Consider the following 20942-nt stretch of genomic DNA (forward strand, 5'->3'; position numbering starts at 1 on the left):
TCTCTGATATGCAAAGGAAGCACGAGACATAACCCTTAACCAAAAGAGCTTAATTGTGAAGTTAGTACAATGGATACATGAAAAAAGTTAGTGAACCAAGAGTACATGAGAAGTTCTAAATTAGGAAGCACAGTTGAGGGTCTAGTAATGTACAGGTAGTTCAGTATTTATGTCTTTTTCAAAGTAAATTGTGGGCTGGTGTATAATATAATCCAGTTGGATTTAAGGATTTTAAGTGTGTCATTAACATCAGAACCAAACTTGAAACATTTGTGATGTTTCAGAGACCATGAAAATATTCTGACTTTCTTACTTGATTAGCAACTTTATTAGAAGAAATGGGAGAATATACTTGTAGATTCCTTATTTAGTGAGGAATTTAAGAGAATTAAAAATTTTAATGGCATTTTATTCACCAGAGAACCATGTTTACATTTGAGCACTTAATTAGCTCCCCTTACATCCATCCACTCCATTTAATTTTCTCCTCTTTACATTTTATTCAAAGTGAGACTTTATTCTCATGATAGTTACGGATCCATGGAGCTACAAGTCCTTATCATGCAGTTGAATGTCACTGTTAAGTTGGTAAATTGTCATATCCTGTCAAGTTGCATGGATTAAACATGACAGATTTTCTGGTCTGTTACCAGTGTGTACGAAGTGGAACATAGTTTATAAAACTGCTTTTCAGGGGACCAGATAATTCTAACATTCCTTAGATCTTTAAATTTAGTCTAATTACAGCCATAATTACTAAAAATAAGAGTCTACCTCAACTAATGATAGTTTTAAATATTTTTCATTTATTTTATTATACCCATACTTGTATAGTTATATTCGTATCTCATAAGTTAGGTGTGATAATTATGTTCTATTAAAAGAGAAAAAAAAAAAACCCCTAATCCTTGATCTGTTCTTTTTGGGGAAAGTTGAGGTAACATTCCTCCTGGATACTGTCTCTACCCTTCCTCATTTCACTTATGGGAGATGTTGTGGAAGTCTAGTAAAAATTTTTATTTATAGCTATCTTAAGGGAATAGAAGTATTCTTGTGTAGTTCAAGTGTAGATTGACTAACAAGAACTGTTGGGCATTAAGGAACTGCTTCCTTCCCTAGGAAGTGGCTGGGGTCCTGGGGATTGGGTTCAGAAGGAGCAGGAGTCTGTTGCTGGGGGCCGGCAGGGAGTCCGATTGCTTCCTCTCAGCTCCCTGGATGCGGTCCTGTGCAGGCTGAGCTGCACTGGGTACTGTGTAGAGTTGTGAGTGTGAATGAAAACTTCCACTCCTATTATAATGTGTTGTTGAGAAATTGAGTTCTGAATGTCATGAAATTAACTAGATAATGAAATACTAGAAGAAAACTCAGAATCAGTCTTTCTCATGAATTTTTAATGATAAACAAGTATGAGTAGTTTAAAAATTTTTTAAGTTCAAAGAGGATACCCAAAAATGTTGTATTTGAGGCCATTATAAATGTATTACAGCTTAAACATGATTATTGCAGTTAACATGAAGCAGGTGGATGGATATCTTTTGATGAAAAAATTTGAAGTATCCGATTGTTCTCATTTCCAGAGTTTCAGCATGTTGAAAAAATTCAAACAGCTGTGCCTAATATTTTATCTGTATTTGGTTGCAGTTGCTTTTAGAAATAAGTTTTGTCATGATGAATCATTTCAATTTTTTTGTTTGTTTCTGTTGCATAGTTCTATATAAAGTTAAAAAAGAGTACCTCCTATAATTTTGGGAGATGTTCAGTAGTTATATAAAAGCCAAGAATTTATTTACAGTAAACTTTGTGTGTATGTATGAGGACATGGTTTCTCCCTTCACAATTTAATATAATTTACATGCTAGTATTTTTAGTCATGACTATAAGAAAATTAAGTGGTTTCCTAAGTGCTAATCCTTTGCCATTAATTTAAACTGGTAGAAAGTTGTCACCACTCGTAAGGGAGTATTTGGTTAAAAAGCAGACTACAGCAAATAATACTGATTTTTTAAAGAAAACTTCCAAGCTTTTATAGTCTCAAATGTGCTAAAAATAATTGATAGTTTTCTCATTTGTTTTATGTACATTTGTTTAGCAAATATAATGCTCTATCAGAGTAGATAATTGAGTGTCCCATTCTCAAGGAAGTAAAATAATTTTGATAATAGTCTTGTTATATAGATTGCCTAAGTATTGTTAAATTTTAAATGTTTATCAACTAAGATAGGACAGCTCTAAGTATAGATTGTTTTACGTAGATGCGTTTAGCCCAGCACCTGCTGGTAACCAAGGTCCTCCTCCAATGATGGGTATGAATATGAACAACAGAGGAACTATACCTGGCCCACCAATGGGTCCTGGTCCTGCCATGGGGCCAGAAGGAGCTGCAAATATGGGAACTCCAATGATGCCAGATAATGGAGCAGTGGTAATGTATCATAAACATTATTGTGATTATATTCAATAATATATACTTCTGCCCCAAAGGTAACTTCACACTTAACATAATTTGGCATCATTTGTTTTGTCAGTAAAGATCAATATCCAATGAAGAAAAGGTAATTTTGTGAAGTTAGATGGTGATTCATGAGAGGCAATTTTTTAGTTTCCCAAGAGTTAGGGTTATGATCCATGGCATGCTTTTGTACTTAAATATATAGCAGATACATATGTTAATTCTAATCATTTTACAGTGATTTTAACTTAATTTGTATACACCTCTTACCAGCATTCAGTGTAAGGGTCAAGTATTTTGTGATTGTGTTCTTATTCCTGTGTGAACTCCTTACCTCTGGTGGGGTACAAAACCTCAATGTGTGTGAAAACACAGTTTTCTGTCATTTTTCATAAAAAAATCATTTATGAGTAATTTCAGAGAATTTAACTGTAAAAAATTTACATTAAACTTTTAAAATATATTTTAAACTTACATTGTTGTATTCTTACTATAGACTTACAAATTATAATTAAATTTGATACTAAATTTAAAGTAGACAATTTCATTTCTTGGTTTGAGAGTGTGAAGATATCTTTGTGTGGGTTAAATATTATAAAACCATTTTTCAGTTGTAATTCATATTATATTTGAGAATCAGTGGCAAGACTGCTACTGTTTTTCATTTCCCTTAAAGTCTGTCACTATTTGAGACGTTATATTCCTATGACATTTTCTCATTTGGTTCTTTTTAATGGTTGTCCTAAGTAACATTTAGAAAAGGGAAATTAGTTGATCGTATATTTGGAAAAGACAGTTCAATTTTGGAACTGAAGGGGCGCCATTGCTGCTGAGAAAGAAAAGGTGCTGCTGTTAAACGCAGACCTGCCATCAGCTCTAAACCCCCCTGATCTCAGAGACGTGAGCAGTGAATGTGCGTCTTAGAACTGATGGATGCGGTGTTCTATTATTTTATAATTTATTTACTTTAAATACAGTCCTTTAAGAATTTGGACAAATTGGACATGCTAACAGGTTTTTTAAATGAGTGTTAACATAGGGAGATAATGAGGCAGTGCCGTAATATCGACTGTGATCGGGTCAGATGTTGCATACTAATCAGTGTACCTGTTTCCTCCATTGGAGGCTTATTTTGTAGTAAAATGTCTGAGAGCTAGTAAAAATTTGTAAATACTTTGGTTAAATTTTGTGTAGCGTATAATCATCAGCAGAGAGTTAAAAGTAAAAGTAACTGGCCTGCTTTTCCATACCTCCCGCAGAAATGGTAAAGTTTATTTAAATATCCCCGTTAGTCTTTTTCACAGTGATATTTTACTGGTGCATGTAGGGAGTTCTGTTCAACCTTTGAGATTAATATATGTGGTTATTACTGTGAAGTTTTACAAAATACATAATTCAAGTGTTAATTCTGCTATTAGTAGTACATGCTAATTGTCAGCTTTTAAAAACTAAATCTGTTTTCCCAGTGATAGTCTTTCCAGAAAAACACCTCAGAAGTTTTCATACTGAAATTATAACTCTGTGTTTATGCTCATGCTTTCTATGTTAAAAGCACTGCTATTGAAATTTTTATGTTTTCTTTTTCAAACAATGTGATGCTGCTCCCTAGTTTTGTCTCTCTGATTTTAAAAAAACAGTATTTTTATTACACGGCGCTGTTACACGCAGTATAAACTTTAATGAAAAAGAGAGAGGGAATTCCCTGGCCGTCCAGTGGTTAGAACTTGGCCCTTTCACTGCTGAGGGCCTGGGTTCAATCCCTGGTTGGGGAACTAAGATCCCGCAAGCCGTGCGGCGCTGCCAAAAAAAAAAAAAAAAAAAAAATTAAAAAAAGAGAGATCAGAACAGTATAATAATAACTAATTAGGTTTAAGATGGCATTCACTTCATGAAATCAGTTCTTTTTTCATGAAATTGGGACATAGCATTAGCAAAATGTAACTCTTCATTCAGATGCTTCTTTTATTTTTTGAACATAGTAACTAATTAAATTGCTCCTTTCTTCCTTCTATGTGTGATCCTGATTCTGCTGGACTTTCTGCTGAACTTCATGACACCACCACTTGGGATTTTGCCAATTTTTCTTGTCACTTACATTTGGCGTGTTCCAAATGGACTTCACATGTGTTATGTGGTATTATATAGCACAATGATAGATTTCCGCAAGGACCACCGTCTCAGATGGGCTCACCTATGGGTAGTAGAACAGGTTCTGAGACCCCGCAAGCACCGATGAGTGGTGTAGGTCCTGGTAGTGGTGGTCCTGGTGGTTTTGGTAGAGGAAGCCAAGGGGGCAACTTTGAAGGCCCTAATAAGCGTCGTAGGTATTAAACATCTTTCATTCCTGACTACTTAGAGGAAAACAATACACTTTTACCTGTTACCTAGAAGTGGTTTTATTGTTATTGTATGTAGACGTTAAAATTTTTTTTTTGTAAAACTTGAGGTTTTTGTATTTTTCTTTATTCATAAGCTTTGTAGATTAGAATGGTAATGATGATACTCATCATTGTGAATGTTGAAATGTGTTTGTGACTTTAGCTAAATATAAGTATGCCATAGTACTGTGAATTCTATGTAGTTAATCTCAATAAAGAAATCATCTTGGATAATTTTAAAATGTTATTAGTGGTATTCTCTTATAGTTTTACTAAACTTTGCTGTAACAGTAATACTTTGGTTGCTTTAACTAATCCCAGCCATTTAAAAATGCAAATGATTTTCTGTTTTTTAGTTTGTGCAAGTTGCCCTGAAGATAGAAGCTTAGTGAAAACTGATGTCACTAAGGGGCAGACAGAGTAGTACATTGGGGAGGGCGGGTATGGGGATTACATCTGTATGCACCATTGATGATGTCCTGTGAAATCAGAGTTGCTGTCTACATTTCATGTAGATTCTGAATATTCAAATATTCTGAGGAGGAATATTAAGGATATCTTTGTCCTGTGCTGATTTTTCCAAATAAATCTTTTGAATCTTGGAAAAAAAAAACCTGTTTGAAGGCAAATCTCTTTTGCTTATAAAATAATGTCTTATTTTTAATCTTATCTGCTATTATTTATTTGGTGTCAATATCTAGATCTTACCCTTTAAATTTTCTTTAAAATCAAACAATACTGTTAGGTTGGATGTTAGGTGAGGATTTGCTGTGTGATCTAGAAGAAATTGAGCATTTCTTGAGCATGTTGGTTTCTAGAAGTGTTCAAGGTGGCCTGACTCTGCAGGGTTGTGAATGTTCTTCTGTCGCTCAGGAGTCTCTCCAGCAAAACTTGTCTGACAGGCTAGGTGTGCTTGTCTCCCAGGAATACAGTTCAAGTGGTGACTTTAAAAAACAGAATTAACTTGAGTATGGCTAGTGTTATCGGACTCAGATCTCTCTACTGTCAAATATGTGTTTTGAAGATTGATTTTCAATAGTATGGAGAACTTATCACATTGGGATTTTTATTCCAAAACAGAGTCCTCGTTATATTTAAAATTCTGTATGTTAGACATGTTTAATTTAGAATTACATTTGAGGAATCATATATTTAATGTAAATCACAAATCTGAGGAGGCATCAGGCATTGGTCATAGCATAGTTGTTTCTCACATAACATTTCAGTGTGTTAGTATATCATGCTTTTAGCATTTTTCTGAAGAATAATGTGCTTTTTAAAAGTGAACAGTATGTAAATATTACCTCATCTTTGCATGGTTTCTGTTTTTGCTGGAAGGCATATTTCGGAAAGAAAGAAGTTTGGTTACTTATTTAAATTCTTGCGTAAAAGCAGTTGAGTGTAAAGCATGATTGAGATGCATGCTTTTGTATCAAACTTTTCTTCTGTACTATTTTATGTTCTAATTTTTAGACACAACAGTATGGATGGAATTGTTTTCTAAAATTTGCAGTATTCTTTTGTTTTTGGCAAATCTTTGAAAACATGATATGGAGATTGTAAAATAATAATCAAAGACTATTCTCGTCACGTTTTCCGTGAGTGTGAGTTGGCAGGGAGTGGGATTTGTTCTGATTTGTGACATTAATTGCAGTGTGGGGAGTTTTAACATCAGTTATGATTTTTTTTTTTTTTTAGTTATGATTTTTAAGTGATGTCTCTTGCACCTAAATATATACCTTTCCCATCATCTGTTATTTTTATTCATATAATCCTTAGGTAATGTTTAGCATTGTATTTTGCGTCAAAGCTGAATTAAGATTGGGAGAAACTTTATCCTTGATGTTAATTCCAAGCTATCTTTGGCCAAGGCTGTGAAATTCTATACGATTCATTCAAGAACATTTGAAAGCATTGCACAAAGAGATGCCCTAATCTCCTGAACTTTCTAGTGTCCGGCTCACTCTGGCTCCAAGAACAGAGCTCTACACAGCTTTGTCCCTGCATCGAGAAAGTCCTTGTTCCAGTTCTTACCAAGTTTACCCTGGGAACAGTCAGCTTCTGAGTGACAGTCAAGTGGAGCATCTGTGAATTGCTAGTTATTCAGTTTTTAGTGTTTTTGTCCAGTTAAACAACTCTGTGGCTCGCTCAGTCATTGTTTTTTCTTGTGAAAAAGTATACCAAGGAAGACATTTGAATGTCATTTGCTTAAAACCAGTAAATATAAAAATAAAGAATAGTACTAGCTTTTCTAAATAAGTGTGAATTTGTCATATATGCTCCCATAATTCTTTCCATAAAAAGATAATATGAAACAATTTTAGTATTATAACATCACAATATTATGTTTTTTTTTGTGTAATGATTTGAAACACTGAATTTAAAGTCTGCAGGATTTAGGTTTCATATGCTATTATTAACATGCACAAAATAAAGGAATACCCGTTTTCCAGTTGTTTTATTTTAGCAATGTATTTTGTTAATTTCCCCATTTTTGTTTATTTTGAGAATAAATGTATTCATTTTCTTCTTGACAGATCCAGTTTTTAAAGAACTGTTGGTTCACTTGTATTTCATAAAGCCTAATTTGTTATTCTTCATTGAGTTTTCGGATTTTTCTGCTTAAAATCAGTGCTGAGAGTTCATTGGAAGAGATTAAATATTTGTTTTTTATCCTACAATATCAATAATGGAGAAAAATATCTGTTTTACTTGGAATTGCCATTTAATAGAAATAGAGATTATCAGCAATGACAGTAACTGAATTGGATCTTGTTTCCCAAATACTAATTGAAATCATACCATCACATTTTATTCAGAAACGTACTTGTGGAGTATTTCAGAAACTTGGTGTTATATGTAAACTCTATAGTAATTGCTAAATGTCATGATGAATGGTTAATAGTCACTTATTAATAATTTGGGGTTGGGTTTATAATTACAGCTTAGATTCTGGATGAGAGAAAACATAAATATGTGATTGAAGGGAAATGTTTTGTGAAAGAATGTGATCAAATGTATGTTTAACCTTTAAAAAATTTGATATTTGGTGTCAAGTGGCACTAATGAAAGGGACACTTTACTTGGAAAAACAGAGGAGATTTCCTGGGGATTAGTGTGATATTTAAATGTGGTGGTTTTTTTTTTTTTTAATAAGAGTTTTGTTACAATATCTAATAATATGTTAAAATATATTCCTGAAATTTGAGAGGGTAGCAGTGATTTTAAAGTCAGACTTATTTTCAAGAATAAGGGAGTGAACACCCACATACCTGACTCGTAGATTCCACAGTTGTAAATGTTTTCCTGTCTTTACTTCCTAGTTGGTTAGATACTCCTAGACCAGGGGCTCGTGGAGTTGGGGCAGGAGTGCTACTTCAAAGTAAGCAGCCAGGCCATCTCTTAAGTGGTGTAGCCCAGCGTGGGTTATTTCATCATAAATAAATCAGGATTAAATGAATTGACAGTAGTTTCATATTTTCCAAACACATTATTTCCTTTCCAGCGCCCTTCACTATTAAATTTTTAAAAATGGGAAGCAGTGGTAATGTGAGTAAAGTACGGTTTCTCAGCTGTGTAAAATGAAGTATGCACAGTTTCCCAGTTGGACGTGGTTAAGTAACTTATGGAATGTCACTCTGGGAAAACGGTGAAGAATTTCACTATTTTTAATAGTATCTGATCATAACTTTTAAAAATAGTTTGCTAATCTTTAAAATCAGGATTTATGCATTATATATTGTATTAGTTCTTTTTTTAATCAATAGCACTATCTTCTGAGTGTAGGAAAAATGTTTTGAAAGTTTCTTTTGTTTCCTTGATTACTGAATAACATTATTACTGGTTGAAGTCTGAACCTTACATGACTGAATATTTAAAGGTCCAGAGTGCTGTGTTCCTTTGGGAATATTATTTGACTTTTTATCTTTTTGTATAAAACCATGTTTAGGTTATAAATATCTTTAAGTATTCCTTTTGGTTGAAACTTCTTATTAGATTATATTTTTATTTACCTGGTGGAATTAGCAGTGTGTACTTTTTTTTAAATGATATTTTCAGTAAGAGAAGCTTTTATTTTTTTGATGAAGGATACTGCATTTCTTAGAGTAATATAGCCAGAGTTCATAATACACATTTTAAAAAATTCTTTTTCAAGTATATTGTATTATGGCTCAAATCACTTGTTATAGTTACCAACTCCTCCCTCTGTAACAGATACTCTTATTTTGTTGACTCTGTTTATTTAAAAATCTTCAGTTAGAATTACTGTTTAAATTTGTCATTCTGAATTAAAGTAATGAATTTCGAAAGAAATGGTATTCTGCTTGTAAGTAAAATGTCAATTCTGTTTCATAGAATATAATCACCCAAATTTCATGCAAGGCACTTCTGTCTAAAAATTAAGACTTGAATTATTAGGATTAGGTAGAATTAAGATGCGTATTTAGTTTGAATGCATGATTTTTTCTTTTTAATATTCCCTTTTTTTTAAAAAGTATAAAAAATAAATAGTTTTTAGTTACTCATTAAATACAAGAGCCCTGCATTGATTGCTTCAGTTATAATGTAAGTGGATCTCGTATGTCTTAAATGGTCCATGTAAGTGTGGTGGTGGTGTTGAAGGTTTTGGAATTGATGTTTATACCTGGAATTTGTTTCCAGCTCTGAAATTGTCATTACAAAATCAAATTCATTTTTATTATGTGTTATACATCTTGGTTTAAGGTAGAAAATTTATATATACGAGGTAGTATAAAAAACTTAAATGAGTAGCCGCAGAAATCCGTAAAGTTTCATGTCCTATTTTTGTGACTGGATCTCTAAGACACTTTCTTCCTGGAGTTCTGACTTCTTTTATGCAAAATGTCAGCCAACCAGACTTCTGTGAATGAGATTTTGCATATGTTTATCTTTGCCATGTTTGGCCCAAGTTACATACATTTTTATTTTTGTATGTTTGTTTAAAAAATTTATTTTCTGCAAATTATTCATATTATGTAATACATGAAAATAGAGAAACCATCTTATTTTATTGTACATTTTGCCAGAATAATTTTAGTTAATTTCTCCTCAGGTATATTTAAATTATTAGATAATGTAAATTCATATCAAATGTGATACAAGTGTGGCCTTGCGTTTTTATATATTAAGAAAAAGCAAACAACTTGACGTGATTCTTTCTTAATAATTTCTGATCTTTTTAGTGTTGGGGGCAGTAGTAACTTGCTCAGTGGCTGTTTATTCTATAATGTTCACTCTTTGAGTTGGTTAGAACATCTTCATGGATGTGGTTAGAATATCTTAAACAGAATAACTATGGAGCCAACAGTTTAGCAAACTGAGTGTAATAGTTGGAGTAATTGTCTACAAAATGGTACTTTCTCAGTCATAAAGAATTTATGGGGAGCCATGTCATTCAGAATTTCACTGTATTCATTTATTTGTTGTACTGATTTTGTATTGAGAGGTCCTAGTGCAATCTGGACCCTTTCCACGGCTGAGATACAACAGTGGGGAAAAAAATCCCTGCTTTAAATTAAAATACAGGAGCCATGGGTGTCCCTCTAAATTGATGGTTCTCCCACATAAGTGTGCATTAGAATCACCTGGAGTGCTCATTAAAACACAGATTTCTGGGCTGCACCTCAGAGTTTCTGATTCAGCCCGTCTCAGGTGGGGCTAAATAATGGGCATTTCTAACAAGTTCCCAGGTGATACCGATACGTTGGGTCTGGGGACCTCATTTTGAGAACCTCTGCTTTTAAAGTGTTACTCTAAGGAGGCACAGTAACATTTTTGGTTGGTTGATTTTTGGTGGTGGTGGCATACATGATTGTCCTGGTACGTTGTGTATTCTGTAGGACACCTGGCCAATTGTTGAGACAAACCAAAACACTCTCAAGCTTTCCCAGCTACTGCCAACTGGCAAGAACTGCAAAAAAGTCCATTATTCTTGACCAGGCTATGTCATGGCTATTGAGTGCTGAGTCTTAGACATAATGTGTGTTTATTATATAATGCTCTTTTTGAACTGGGATTTTATTGTTGTGTTCACAAATCTAGTTAATTCAAGTGAAGAGAGAACACAGAGAAATATAAATACATTTTGAAAATTTTGTAAAGTTTTTCACTTAACTGATTTTCAACTCTCCTTACCAGTATGAGAATGAAACGGTGTAATAATTTGTTTTTGTGTTAGTGTATTTGAACATGCATGTGCCAGATGACAGGTGAAGGTGCTAGAAAACTCCTGATCTTGGCTTACCATCCTGATAAATATGACACTATTTTGATGGATTAAAATGACGGCCTTTGTGTGAGCTCGTCTTTTGCTTTTCTAGGTTGAGGATAAAGATTTGATAAATGTATTTTCTAAGTCCATGAGTATATTTATTAAATGTAATTTGCTTTGCAGCTTCGATTTTCGTTAACTCACTTTAGAAAGTAATGCCCACTGAGGAGTTCAGTAAGTGGGAATTGTTAAGTAATTTTAAGCTGTAAAGAGCTATAACCTGCCTTGTGAGACTTTACAAAGATTTATGCTAACGTATATATGTGATTGAAAGTCTATTCAAAATCATACAGTACGTTGAAACAATGAAATTGGTCCATAATGAGAGCACATAGTTAATATACTGACAATAGTTTCTTCAAAAAAAATTGTGACTGTGGTAGTGCAAAGAAATAATCGCCTGGTTTGCAGCCTTCTAAATATCTCGGAAGATAGTTTCTAGAACATTGTGGTGTGTGTTAGCTAAGAATATCTGTGCATAGAAAACAAGTGTGGAGACTTGTTTCTTATTGTAACCCAGCTGTCTCCTGGGCGCCTCTCTGTCCTGCTTCCCACAGACTAACCCTAACACCAGGAAATCCACTTTGACCAAGCATTTTTCTGTTTTTGTGAGACAGAAATGGGTGTGGCTCTGGGAAGGCATGTTATCTGTGATCAAGGAAGTCCTGTCGTCCACAGACCCTGCCCTCATTTTTATTAAGGATTCAGATTCCTTGCTCCTTGGCAGTCCAGGACTTAGGAGGCTCAGCTTCTACCCCAAGGTGACTCATTAACCTATTTTCCAGCAGGAATTCTCATGCAGGATAATGAGAGTAAAGCTTTGTTTCATCCATCCTCTAAAGCAAATTTATGTGGATAGATTAGTAGATGCATTTTTTTTTTCTTGTTTAACTGTTGATTACTAGTTTTCTTCAACCAAAATATGATTTGAAGTCCTGTGGCAGTACTTGGACACTCCAGTGAATTATATCTCTGCAGAAGTCGGTGCTTAACTATGTTTGGGCAGAAAAATGATAAATTTTGAAGAAGGAAACTGTCTTGCATTTCTGTTTCCAGTCTATACATTAGTGAATTTTTCTGACTCAGATTGTGATTTCCCTGTACTTCTTGCTGCCTCCACCCTCCCGTATTCAGCACCCCACCATTATCCTTCTAGGGAGTCATAAAAGGGTTATGATCTGTTGCCGCTATTTAGATTTATGCATGATGATTTATTAGGAAAATTTAAAAGACCTTGTTTTTTTTGCTTCTTAGCTGTGTATTATGCTTAACGGACCTTTGTCTGGAGCCATTAAATCTTGTAAAATATTTGTAAGAGGGTGATCAGAAGTTCTTGCTCCAGATTTGGGGGGTGGGAAGTACAGTATAGAAAATACATTTTCACATTCTTAATTTCTGCCTTGCAGTGTAATGTGCTTATATTTGAAGAATAGTAAATTTAATCCATATCCTAATGTTTGTGCCTCTAGTGTTAGAGGTAAGGTAAGCTAAGGTATTCATATTACGATCTTTTAGACCAATGACTGGATGAATTCTCTGGGTTAAAAATACAGATCTGATAATTTGAATTATCTTGCAATTACTTGAACAATACGGAAGAAGACTGCCTGTCACAACCAGTTTCTAGTCATTGTTTTTTTTACAGGTCATATAATACACATATTAAATAATTTAAGCAACATGTAAAACAGTCCTGGTTTCAGCAGTTGCCGTGTTGGCAGTGGTATCTTGCGGTCTGGGCACTGCAGATGCAGCTGTGCACAAAGCACACCAGCCCTCAGCTCCCTGGCACGTGCATTCTAGATCTGGAGAAACAAAGTGACAGATGATTGAGGTAACTTACACCTGGTCATCTGGGTAGAGAAAATGACAGCTGCTTTAGATAAGGAGACTGGAAAATGACTGTCTCAGGAGGTAAGGGACAGCATCTTCTTTGACGTAGTCCGTGTTGATGGAACGGAGTTGTCGCGGGCTGGGGGGTGCAGTCCGTTGGCTGTAGGAGCCCCACTCTCGTGTGGCGGCCACAGGTCGCTGCTGGGCCTTCGCCACAGGATGGGTGAGGCTGGGGGGTTTTAATTGTATTATAATTACCTTAAATTCCGTTATCAATACAGTGTTAAGCATGTTTGGAACAACTTGGGTATGTGAATTTACTTTTGCATTTTTAGTGAAATCTAAATACACATAAGTATTATAGAAAATTTACCATTTGAATTAGATGTGTAAAATATACACAGAATTGCAAAGACTTAGTATGAAGAAAAGAATAAAATATCTCAATACTTTTTCATATGGCTACTTGTTAAAATAATATTTTGGGTATATTTGGTTAAATAAAGTATACTGTTAAGCTAATTTCATCCGTTGCTTTTTTCCGCCTTCAATGTAGCTTCTAAGAAATTTAAATTTTCTTTTGTTTCCATTATTTTTCTTCTGGGAAATGCTGGTCTAGGATAGTAACTGCCCGATTTTATTTTTTTCCTTACATGATTTTAATCCCCGAATCTTGTTACATGGTCTGTAATTATGAATCTGTTTATCTTTTAAAAATGAATAACTTGAGGTTGAACTTCAGGGTTTGCTAAGTATATACTCACCAAGAGGTGTCAGGGTGAGATTGCTTTCCTGTAGGGTGATTAGCTGGTGTTTTGTATGGGAGTGGCAGATGGGGCAGAGCTCCCAGTTCTCAAGAAGTAGTTGTACACATTGTCTGCATTTTACTCCCTTCACTTTTGTTGCTTTTGTTTATTTTCTACGATACTCTCTTCATAAAATATTTAATATTACAAGTCCTGAAGAAGCTTTATTGTCGTACAGGATTTCTCCTAAAACTTTGTGTGAAATTTTCGTCTTCATTTATTTACTTAATTTAATCCAGGATGTCAGCTCTGAGAAAGTAGGGACCTTATCCATCATTTAGTGATTTATCCTCATTTCCTAGCAAGTCCTTATTAAATGCTTGTTTAGTGAATGAATGACACCAACTGTAGGACAGACTCTGTATTTACTAACTGGAATACAAAAATGAACAAAATATGGCACCTGCCCTCTTGGGATTTGGAGTTTATGGATATATGTAGAGCTGTAAGCAAACCTTTAGACCAGGTGGTAGTAATGAAGCAGCTGGGAAATGCTCTGAAAACCCAGAAGCGAATATCCACTCACGCTGGGAAGATTTCACTAAGATGATCACTTTTGAGCGAGTCTTGAAGGTAAGTACTTGCCCATTGTAGGTTTTTAGGCGGGAGCGGGAGGGAGGGCTGTGGGGTGGTGAGAACGAGGCTGGGGCGTCAGTGAGCAGGTAAGAGACGAGAAGTGAAGGCTGCTCCAAGCTGTGGAGTCTGAACTTCACCGAGAAGGTGAGGGTGTGGGAGTCGGGACAGTTCTGAGTGCAGGAGTGACTGGGTCGTAAATAGAGAGCTGGTAGACCGCACAGACCACCGGTGCACTCCCCAGCCCCCGCCCCCAGCTGCACACGCTGCTGGGAAGGATCTTTGGTATCTGTGAGGGTTGTTCAGATTCCAGACAGAACCTTGTCACATGTAGAGCATGTTTAACAGACCACAGTCGCCCTTGTGTCCCTGGGTTCTGTATCCACGGGTTCAACTAACAGTCGATTGAAAATTTGGAGGGGAGGAGGGGAATTCCAGAAAGTTCCAAAAAGCAGCCCTGAATTTGCCGCAGGCGGCTGTTTATATAACATTTCCATTGTGTTTGGTACCGCAAGTGATCCGAAGACCCGTAATGCATAGGAGGGTGCGCACAGTTTATATTCAGATCCTGTGCTGTTTTATAGGAGAGACTTGGACATCCTTGGATTTGGGTACTTGAGGGGGACCTGGAACCAGTGCCCTGCAGATACTGAGGGCGACTGTAGTGATTTGGTGGGAGGGGGAGATGCAGGGCGGCCTTGTAGCGCCTGGTTTGGGTGCTGGGCTGGTGGTGATGCCCTTCGCTGAGGCACAGAAGGTAAGTGTTCAGGACTGGGGGTGGGTGTAGCTGCTCTAAGGAGAGGGAACATATGTCCACTGGGTTTTGTAATATTTTGGTTTTGAGTTCCTACAGTGGTTTGTCGGGGTTTTAAAAACTGTATGAAGCTTCTGTACCTGGTAAACAGCAACCTCTCAAGGCCCTGTCATTTATCACTGAAGGTGACTACAATACCCTCCTGTCTGGTCCTGCTTTTACTGTCGCTCTTGGACTCACTCTGCACATAGTATCTTGTGCTTCCTTCTGAAAAGTCCCTCTGCTGTTTCAAATGCAATACTTCCCGTCTGAATTAAACCCCAGCTGGTCTCACAGGCCACAGGGCTTTACTGGATCTGCTCTCAGTGTGTGTTTCCCACCCCACCGGCCTTCTGTCTGTTGCTCAGTGAGCACTGAGGTGTCTCCTCTGTCTCCCAAGGTCCCTTAAGGAAGAGACTTTTCCCCACAGAGCTAGATGCCACCCCTCCTCATTCCTGTCGCTTTGTCAGTGTATGACACTGGTTTGTGTTGTGCGTGCATTTTATTCATCTTCTATCAGTGTTCCCAGTATCATAGCACAGTTGGCACTTGCATGTCTTGAGCTGGTCTGAGGAAAATAGGGAGTAATGGCATAGATTTGAGTTTTTCAGTACCAGCTAATGTGTGTGGACAAGAATCCCAGATTGCTTATTCATTCAGTAGACGGTTATTGAGCAATTTTTGTCTCAGCCTGTGCATAAATAATGAAGAAAGTGGAATTGGTCCCTGCATACTGTGTGCTTGAAGTCTAGTGGGTGGTGAGAGAAACCAGGGGGAGAAATGCAAGTTCTTAAGACAGCTGTCCTCACAGTGGAGACTCAGAGCAAGAAGAGCCAGCAGAGAATGTGAGGGAGGCCCAGTGTTGCGTAGAATTTGGGAGAGTGCGTACGTGCCCTTACGTGTGTCTCCATAGGAATATGTCTAAAAAGAAAGTGTGAGGAGAAAGAGGGAAGGAGAGCAAAAGTAAAGGGAGTGGTTTGGGTTGGATGGAGGGGAGGGGAGGTGGGGTTGGTGGTGTGGAGAAGGACAAGCGTCTCACAACTGGAACAGTGCTCAAGGGGCTCTTAAATCTTTCAACTTAAGAGCTCTCAGGGCATGTTTTGTGTGTTGGCTGAGCTGCACACTGGAGCTTGGTGTTGGAGGACCCCCAGGCACTGGGGGGAAGTGGAAGCAGGTTATAAAGTGTTCTCTCCAGGAGAGTCAGGTTTTTTCTAATTGAGTGTGAACTGAAGGCAAAAAAGCATGTAATACATAGTTTGAAGAAACTTTTCTCTTTTTCGGTCTTTTGTGTTGTTAATTTCTATTCAAGTGTGTGTAATTATTCCGTATTCTGAGGGGTCCTTAAGGCTCCCGGCTCCCTTCCACCCCATCCTGTTTTTACCTGTTTGCTTCCATTATTGTGGTCTTTTGCTTAACATTTACTACTGTTCAATTGGGTGGATTAGAAGGATTTTAAAAATTACGTATGAAATAGGCATTGTTTGCTTTTCTGGGTTGCCTTTAAAATGTTTCTAGAACATAGATTAACCCTTTTCTTAATTACATCAAAGATAGTACTTAGTTCCTGCATTTTGGTTTTTGCCTTTTGTTTGCTAAACATAGTATTTTCTTGTAAGTCTCCTCACTAGATATTTTACAGTGAATACAAATTAATGTGTGCAAGTTAGGAAGCGTGTGGTTGCCATCGTCTGGGGACCTGCAAGAAGCAGTTTTCTGTTTTGAGATTTTTTTCTCTCCTTGACCTCAGAGCTGCTGAAAAGTTGGGAGATAAATGTATAATGCAATATTTGGAAAGGTTTGAAAAGTTTTTCTAGTTTACGTTATGGTGCCATTTCGGTTAATAATCAGCATGTTACAGTTGTATATATTGTCTGACTTCTGTCAGAGGTCAAATAAATGTAACCAGGTCAAGTTAGACAGACTTTTTTTTTTTTTTTTTTAAATTTATGGCTGTGTTGGGTCTTCGTTTCTGTGCGAGGGCTTTCTCTAGTTGTGGCAAGCGGGGGCTGCTCTTCATCGTGGTGCGCGGGCCTCTCACTATCGTGGCCTCTCTTGTTGCGGAGCACAGGCTCTAGACGTGCAGGCTCAGTAGTTGTGGCTCACGGGCCCAGTTGCTCCGTGGCATGTGGGATCTTCCCAGACCAGGGCTCGAACCCGTGTCCCCTGCATTGGCAGGCGGATTCTCAACCACTGCGCCACCAGGGAAGCCCCTAGACAGACTTTAGTTAATTTTTTCTATAAGCTAATATGTAGTATTTGAAATACAGATATATTTTAATACACTTATTTGAACCATGGTTAAATTTTCTATATACTTAATAGTGTAGAAAGAATTAGTTTTTAAGACCAATTAATTAGGTGTTTGAACTATTTAAGTTTTTCATAAGTTTTTCCCCAGCATCCTTTATCTTTACCATTTCCTCAGTTTCCATGAATCTTCATCACCGTCTTTATGTGGCTCCCTCCTCACCCCAGACTCCCCTCTGGAGGCCTCCTTTTTCCGCTTCCACCTGAGCTGTCGCTGGTAGAACAGCAGTGGCGACACTGACACCGGGCCCTTCGGCTCCAGTGCTTTTCTGGAACGTATGTGTTCTCGGTGAGATTACCGTTGAATGAACACTGGAGAATTCGTTGTGACAGTTAACTGCAGTTCTTTTCCTGTTTGTCCCTTAATAGTTCTTTTCTTTTGGATGGCCTGTGAACACATACCACTCAGACAGCATGGGTGCTAGTGCTACAAAGAGTGTTGCTTTTTTTAAAAGGAATTTTATCACATCATTAAAAATAACATAGGTATTAAAATGCTAATTTAATGTACACATTTTGTTGCTGTCATATGATAACTTGGATATATGTTAATTCTGTATTTTTCAATAAAATAAATGATTTTTTTTAAATGTATAGGGCCCACGAATGAATTGTAAGGGAATATATTATTGTTATATTTGGGAAGAGCCTAGGTTAGTATACGCTGAAAGTGGCTGGTGATTCTGAATCACTGATTCTGAAGAAGGTCTGTCAGCTACATTCAAAAAGTATTTGCTGCTTTTAAGAGCAAGGCAGCCAGTGTGGGGTAGACTCGAGGTGCTCCTGTTCTTGAGCAGCGTTGACTCTCGGTTAGAATCCAGCACAGTAACTAAAGGACAGTGCAGGAAAGGGGGGTGAACACCAGCAGGGTAGCACCTTTTAATAATCAACTTGAGACTTGTGTTACATCTGCATGAATTGGGAAGCAGATAGAAGAAAGGAAAAATTCAAGAAAGCACGTGTGAATATGGAATAAGTCTTGGAATCTTGTTATCAGAAAAGAATATCTTTTGTTGTGATGGGCTCATTGGAGTAGGTTACCTAGTATCCCATTACCCGTTTTAAAACATCACCTGCTGTGTGCATAGTTCAGTGGCAGAGCTGGGTATACTTGGAGACTTGATGTATTACACACGGAACCTGCTGTCCAAAATAGTTACAGGGAGTGTGGAGAAGAGAAACGGAAATAAGATAAACTAATTGGGAAGGATTTGCAAAGGATGAATGAGAGGGAATGTTGTTGCTTAGGGTGGGAGGGTTAGAGGACCCTTCAGAACACAAGGGGAGAATTACTGAATGAGCGTGTCCAAGGATTTGGGGAGGTGGAGATGTCCAAGTGGCATCTCCAGGATGAGTTACATCTTGTTTTAGGAGCAGGTGGTATCAGAGAGGGCCCATGATGAACAAAGGCTGGGGGCTAATAAAGGTGTATGAAGCAACAAGTTAGCGAAAATGAGACTGGAAAACTAGTTAGCTCTTACTCCATGATAAAGAACCACTAGCAGATTTTTGGCAAGAGAGTGAGGGTCCTGAGATTTGTATTTCATAAAGGTTTAACTAGATTGTGGAAGGATGGCTTTGTACTCAGACTGCAGGCAGGACAACCAGTTGAGATCTGGAAAAGGATTGGAGAAGAAGAGTAGGAATCAACATGTATCGGTGAATTATAAAATGGTCAGAATGTGGTGGTTAATTGAATGTTGGGGAGGTGACATGGAAGAAAGCAGGCAAGAATGACTGGTTTTGAACCCCAAGGCAGGTAATTTTGGTGCTACCCACCTGTACGAACAGAGCAGCAAGGTCAGGATTGAGGGCTTCAGGTCCTTGTGGCGTCTAGAACGGGTGCTGAGTGTGTAAAATCACTCTGCTTAGGAAATGGTCTTGGCTCAAGAATTCTGATTGTCATCAACAAAGTAAGCCCCAGTTGATGAATGAAAGTATGAAACAAATAGTTCACCAGTAGTGCAAAAATTATAGAGGTTAGGGGGCTGATACACCCTTTACACATCTGTAGATGGCTGTTTAGGTCAACCTTGAAGCTTTTGGTGGACTGAGTCTCATACTGGAAGCCTTTAAGGCTTCATAGAATACCGCCAATGCATTCATTAATTACAGACAAAAGCATTTTATAGAAATGGGCGTTTAATACAAATTACTCATTTTATTCATACTTGGTTAATGGCCAGCATGAAGCAATGTGGAAACCAGGGGTGGATTAACCCCTATTTTCTTATTCCTCAAGCTTAAAAGTTAACCTAAATAGGCCCTGTACTGTAGCCTCATTCAGGCCCTTCTTGGAGATCTAGAAATAATCCTTTGCACACAATTGTATTTTAGAAAGCATTAACATCTAATAAAAATCAACTAGCCTTCAAATACTATTGATGCATAAACTAATTCAATATAGTTTTGAATTTTTTGAATAATATGCATTGGTACACAAACGTGGAAATGAAAGATGGTGCACAGTGAAAATTTCTTCTTGCCGTCTACGCATCACCCAGCTTCTCTATCCAGGGTCAGCTGTGGTTACTAATTTCTTATGTATCCTTCCGGAAGTTTCTGTGCATTCCCAGGCATATTTGTATACATTCTTAATACATATGTAAGCACACTGTACACACTTTACCATTTGCCTCACAATATTCTGTTTTGGATATTGTTCTAAATCAGTGAGTATAAGAGAGATCCCTCACTCTTCTTATACTTACTGGTAGGTCATTGTTAGGTATGTTTACCAGGTCTTTTGGGGACAGTGTTTCATTGATACTTCGTTTTTCCCCCTGTTATATGCTTCATAGCATGTTGTTGGATACATGGGATAGAGCATGTGTGTGAATATGTCTATAGCATAAAATTTCTACTAGTTGAATCACTTGGTCATTGGGTATGTGTGTTTTTAATGTTTTTTATTTATATTTTTATAATTTATTTATGTTTGGCTGTGTTGGGTCTTCGTTGCTGCACGTGGGCTTTCTCTAGTTGCGGCGAGCGGGGGCTACTCTTCATTGCGGTGTGCGGGCCTCTCATTGCGGTGGCTTCTGTTGCTGAGCACGGGCTCTAGGTGCGTGGGCTTCAGTAGTTGTGGCATGTGGCCTCAGTAGTTGTGGCTCGTGGGCTCTAGAGTGCAGGCTCAGTAGTTGTGGCACACGGGCTTAGTTGCTCCACGGCATGTGGGATCTTCCCGGACCAGGGCTCGAACCCGTGTCCCCTTCATTGGCAGGCGATTCTTAACCACTGCGCCACCAGGGAAGCCCCATTAACGTTTTTTAGATGCTGTGCTGCCTGTCCTTACAGTGGACAGTGAGAACTTAACGTTATTCCCGCCGGTCCCCAGCCAAGGGCATAAAGTCAGTAAAGGCCAGATGTGGATAAGAACTGGTGGCATCATTGCAGGTAGTAGTAAAAGTTTAGGAAGAGAAATTACACGCGTGAACTGGGGAGAGCCTTGAAGAAGTCTAAACTTGGCTAATGAGAATTGCAAGAATTCTTGTGTTTTAAATATTAGGTT

At 37.4% G+C, this 20942-nt stretch overlaps 1 protein-coding gene across 8 annotated transcripts in view; it reads left to right on the forward strand.

Annotated features, from left to right (window-relative positions):
• The window catches only part of PSPC1 (paraspeckle component 1), a 96029-nt gene that overhangs the window by 55869 nt on the left and 19218 nt on the right, over positions 1 to 20942 (forward strand). Inside the window, exons 7-8 of one of the 8 annotated variants that reach the window (XM_082435124.1) lie at positions 2253 to 2422; positions 4595 to 4732. The exons of 4 other annotated variants lie outside the window; for them this stretch is intronic. In XM_082435124.1, coding sequence (XP_082291250.1) covers positions 2253 to 2300 — 48 coding nt within the window. In that variant the 3' untranslated portion in view covers positions 2301 to 2422; positions 4595 to 4732. Of the gene's footprint in view, positions 1 to 2252; positions 2423 to 4594; positions 5075 to 6606; positions 11412 to 20942 lie in introns of those variants that run through there. 3 more of the 8 variants (XM_082435121.1, XM_082435123.1, XM_082435122.1) reach the window with 3 other exon arrangements.

The sequence above is a fragment of the Balaenoptera physalus genome (genome assembly GCF_965194825.1).
Source record: "Balaenoptera physalus genome assembly, chromosome: 18".
Taxonomy (NCBI): Eukaryota; Metazoa; Chordata; class Mammalia; order Artiodactyla; family Balaenopteridae; genus Balaenoptera; species Balaenoptera physalus.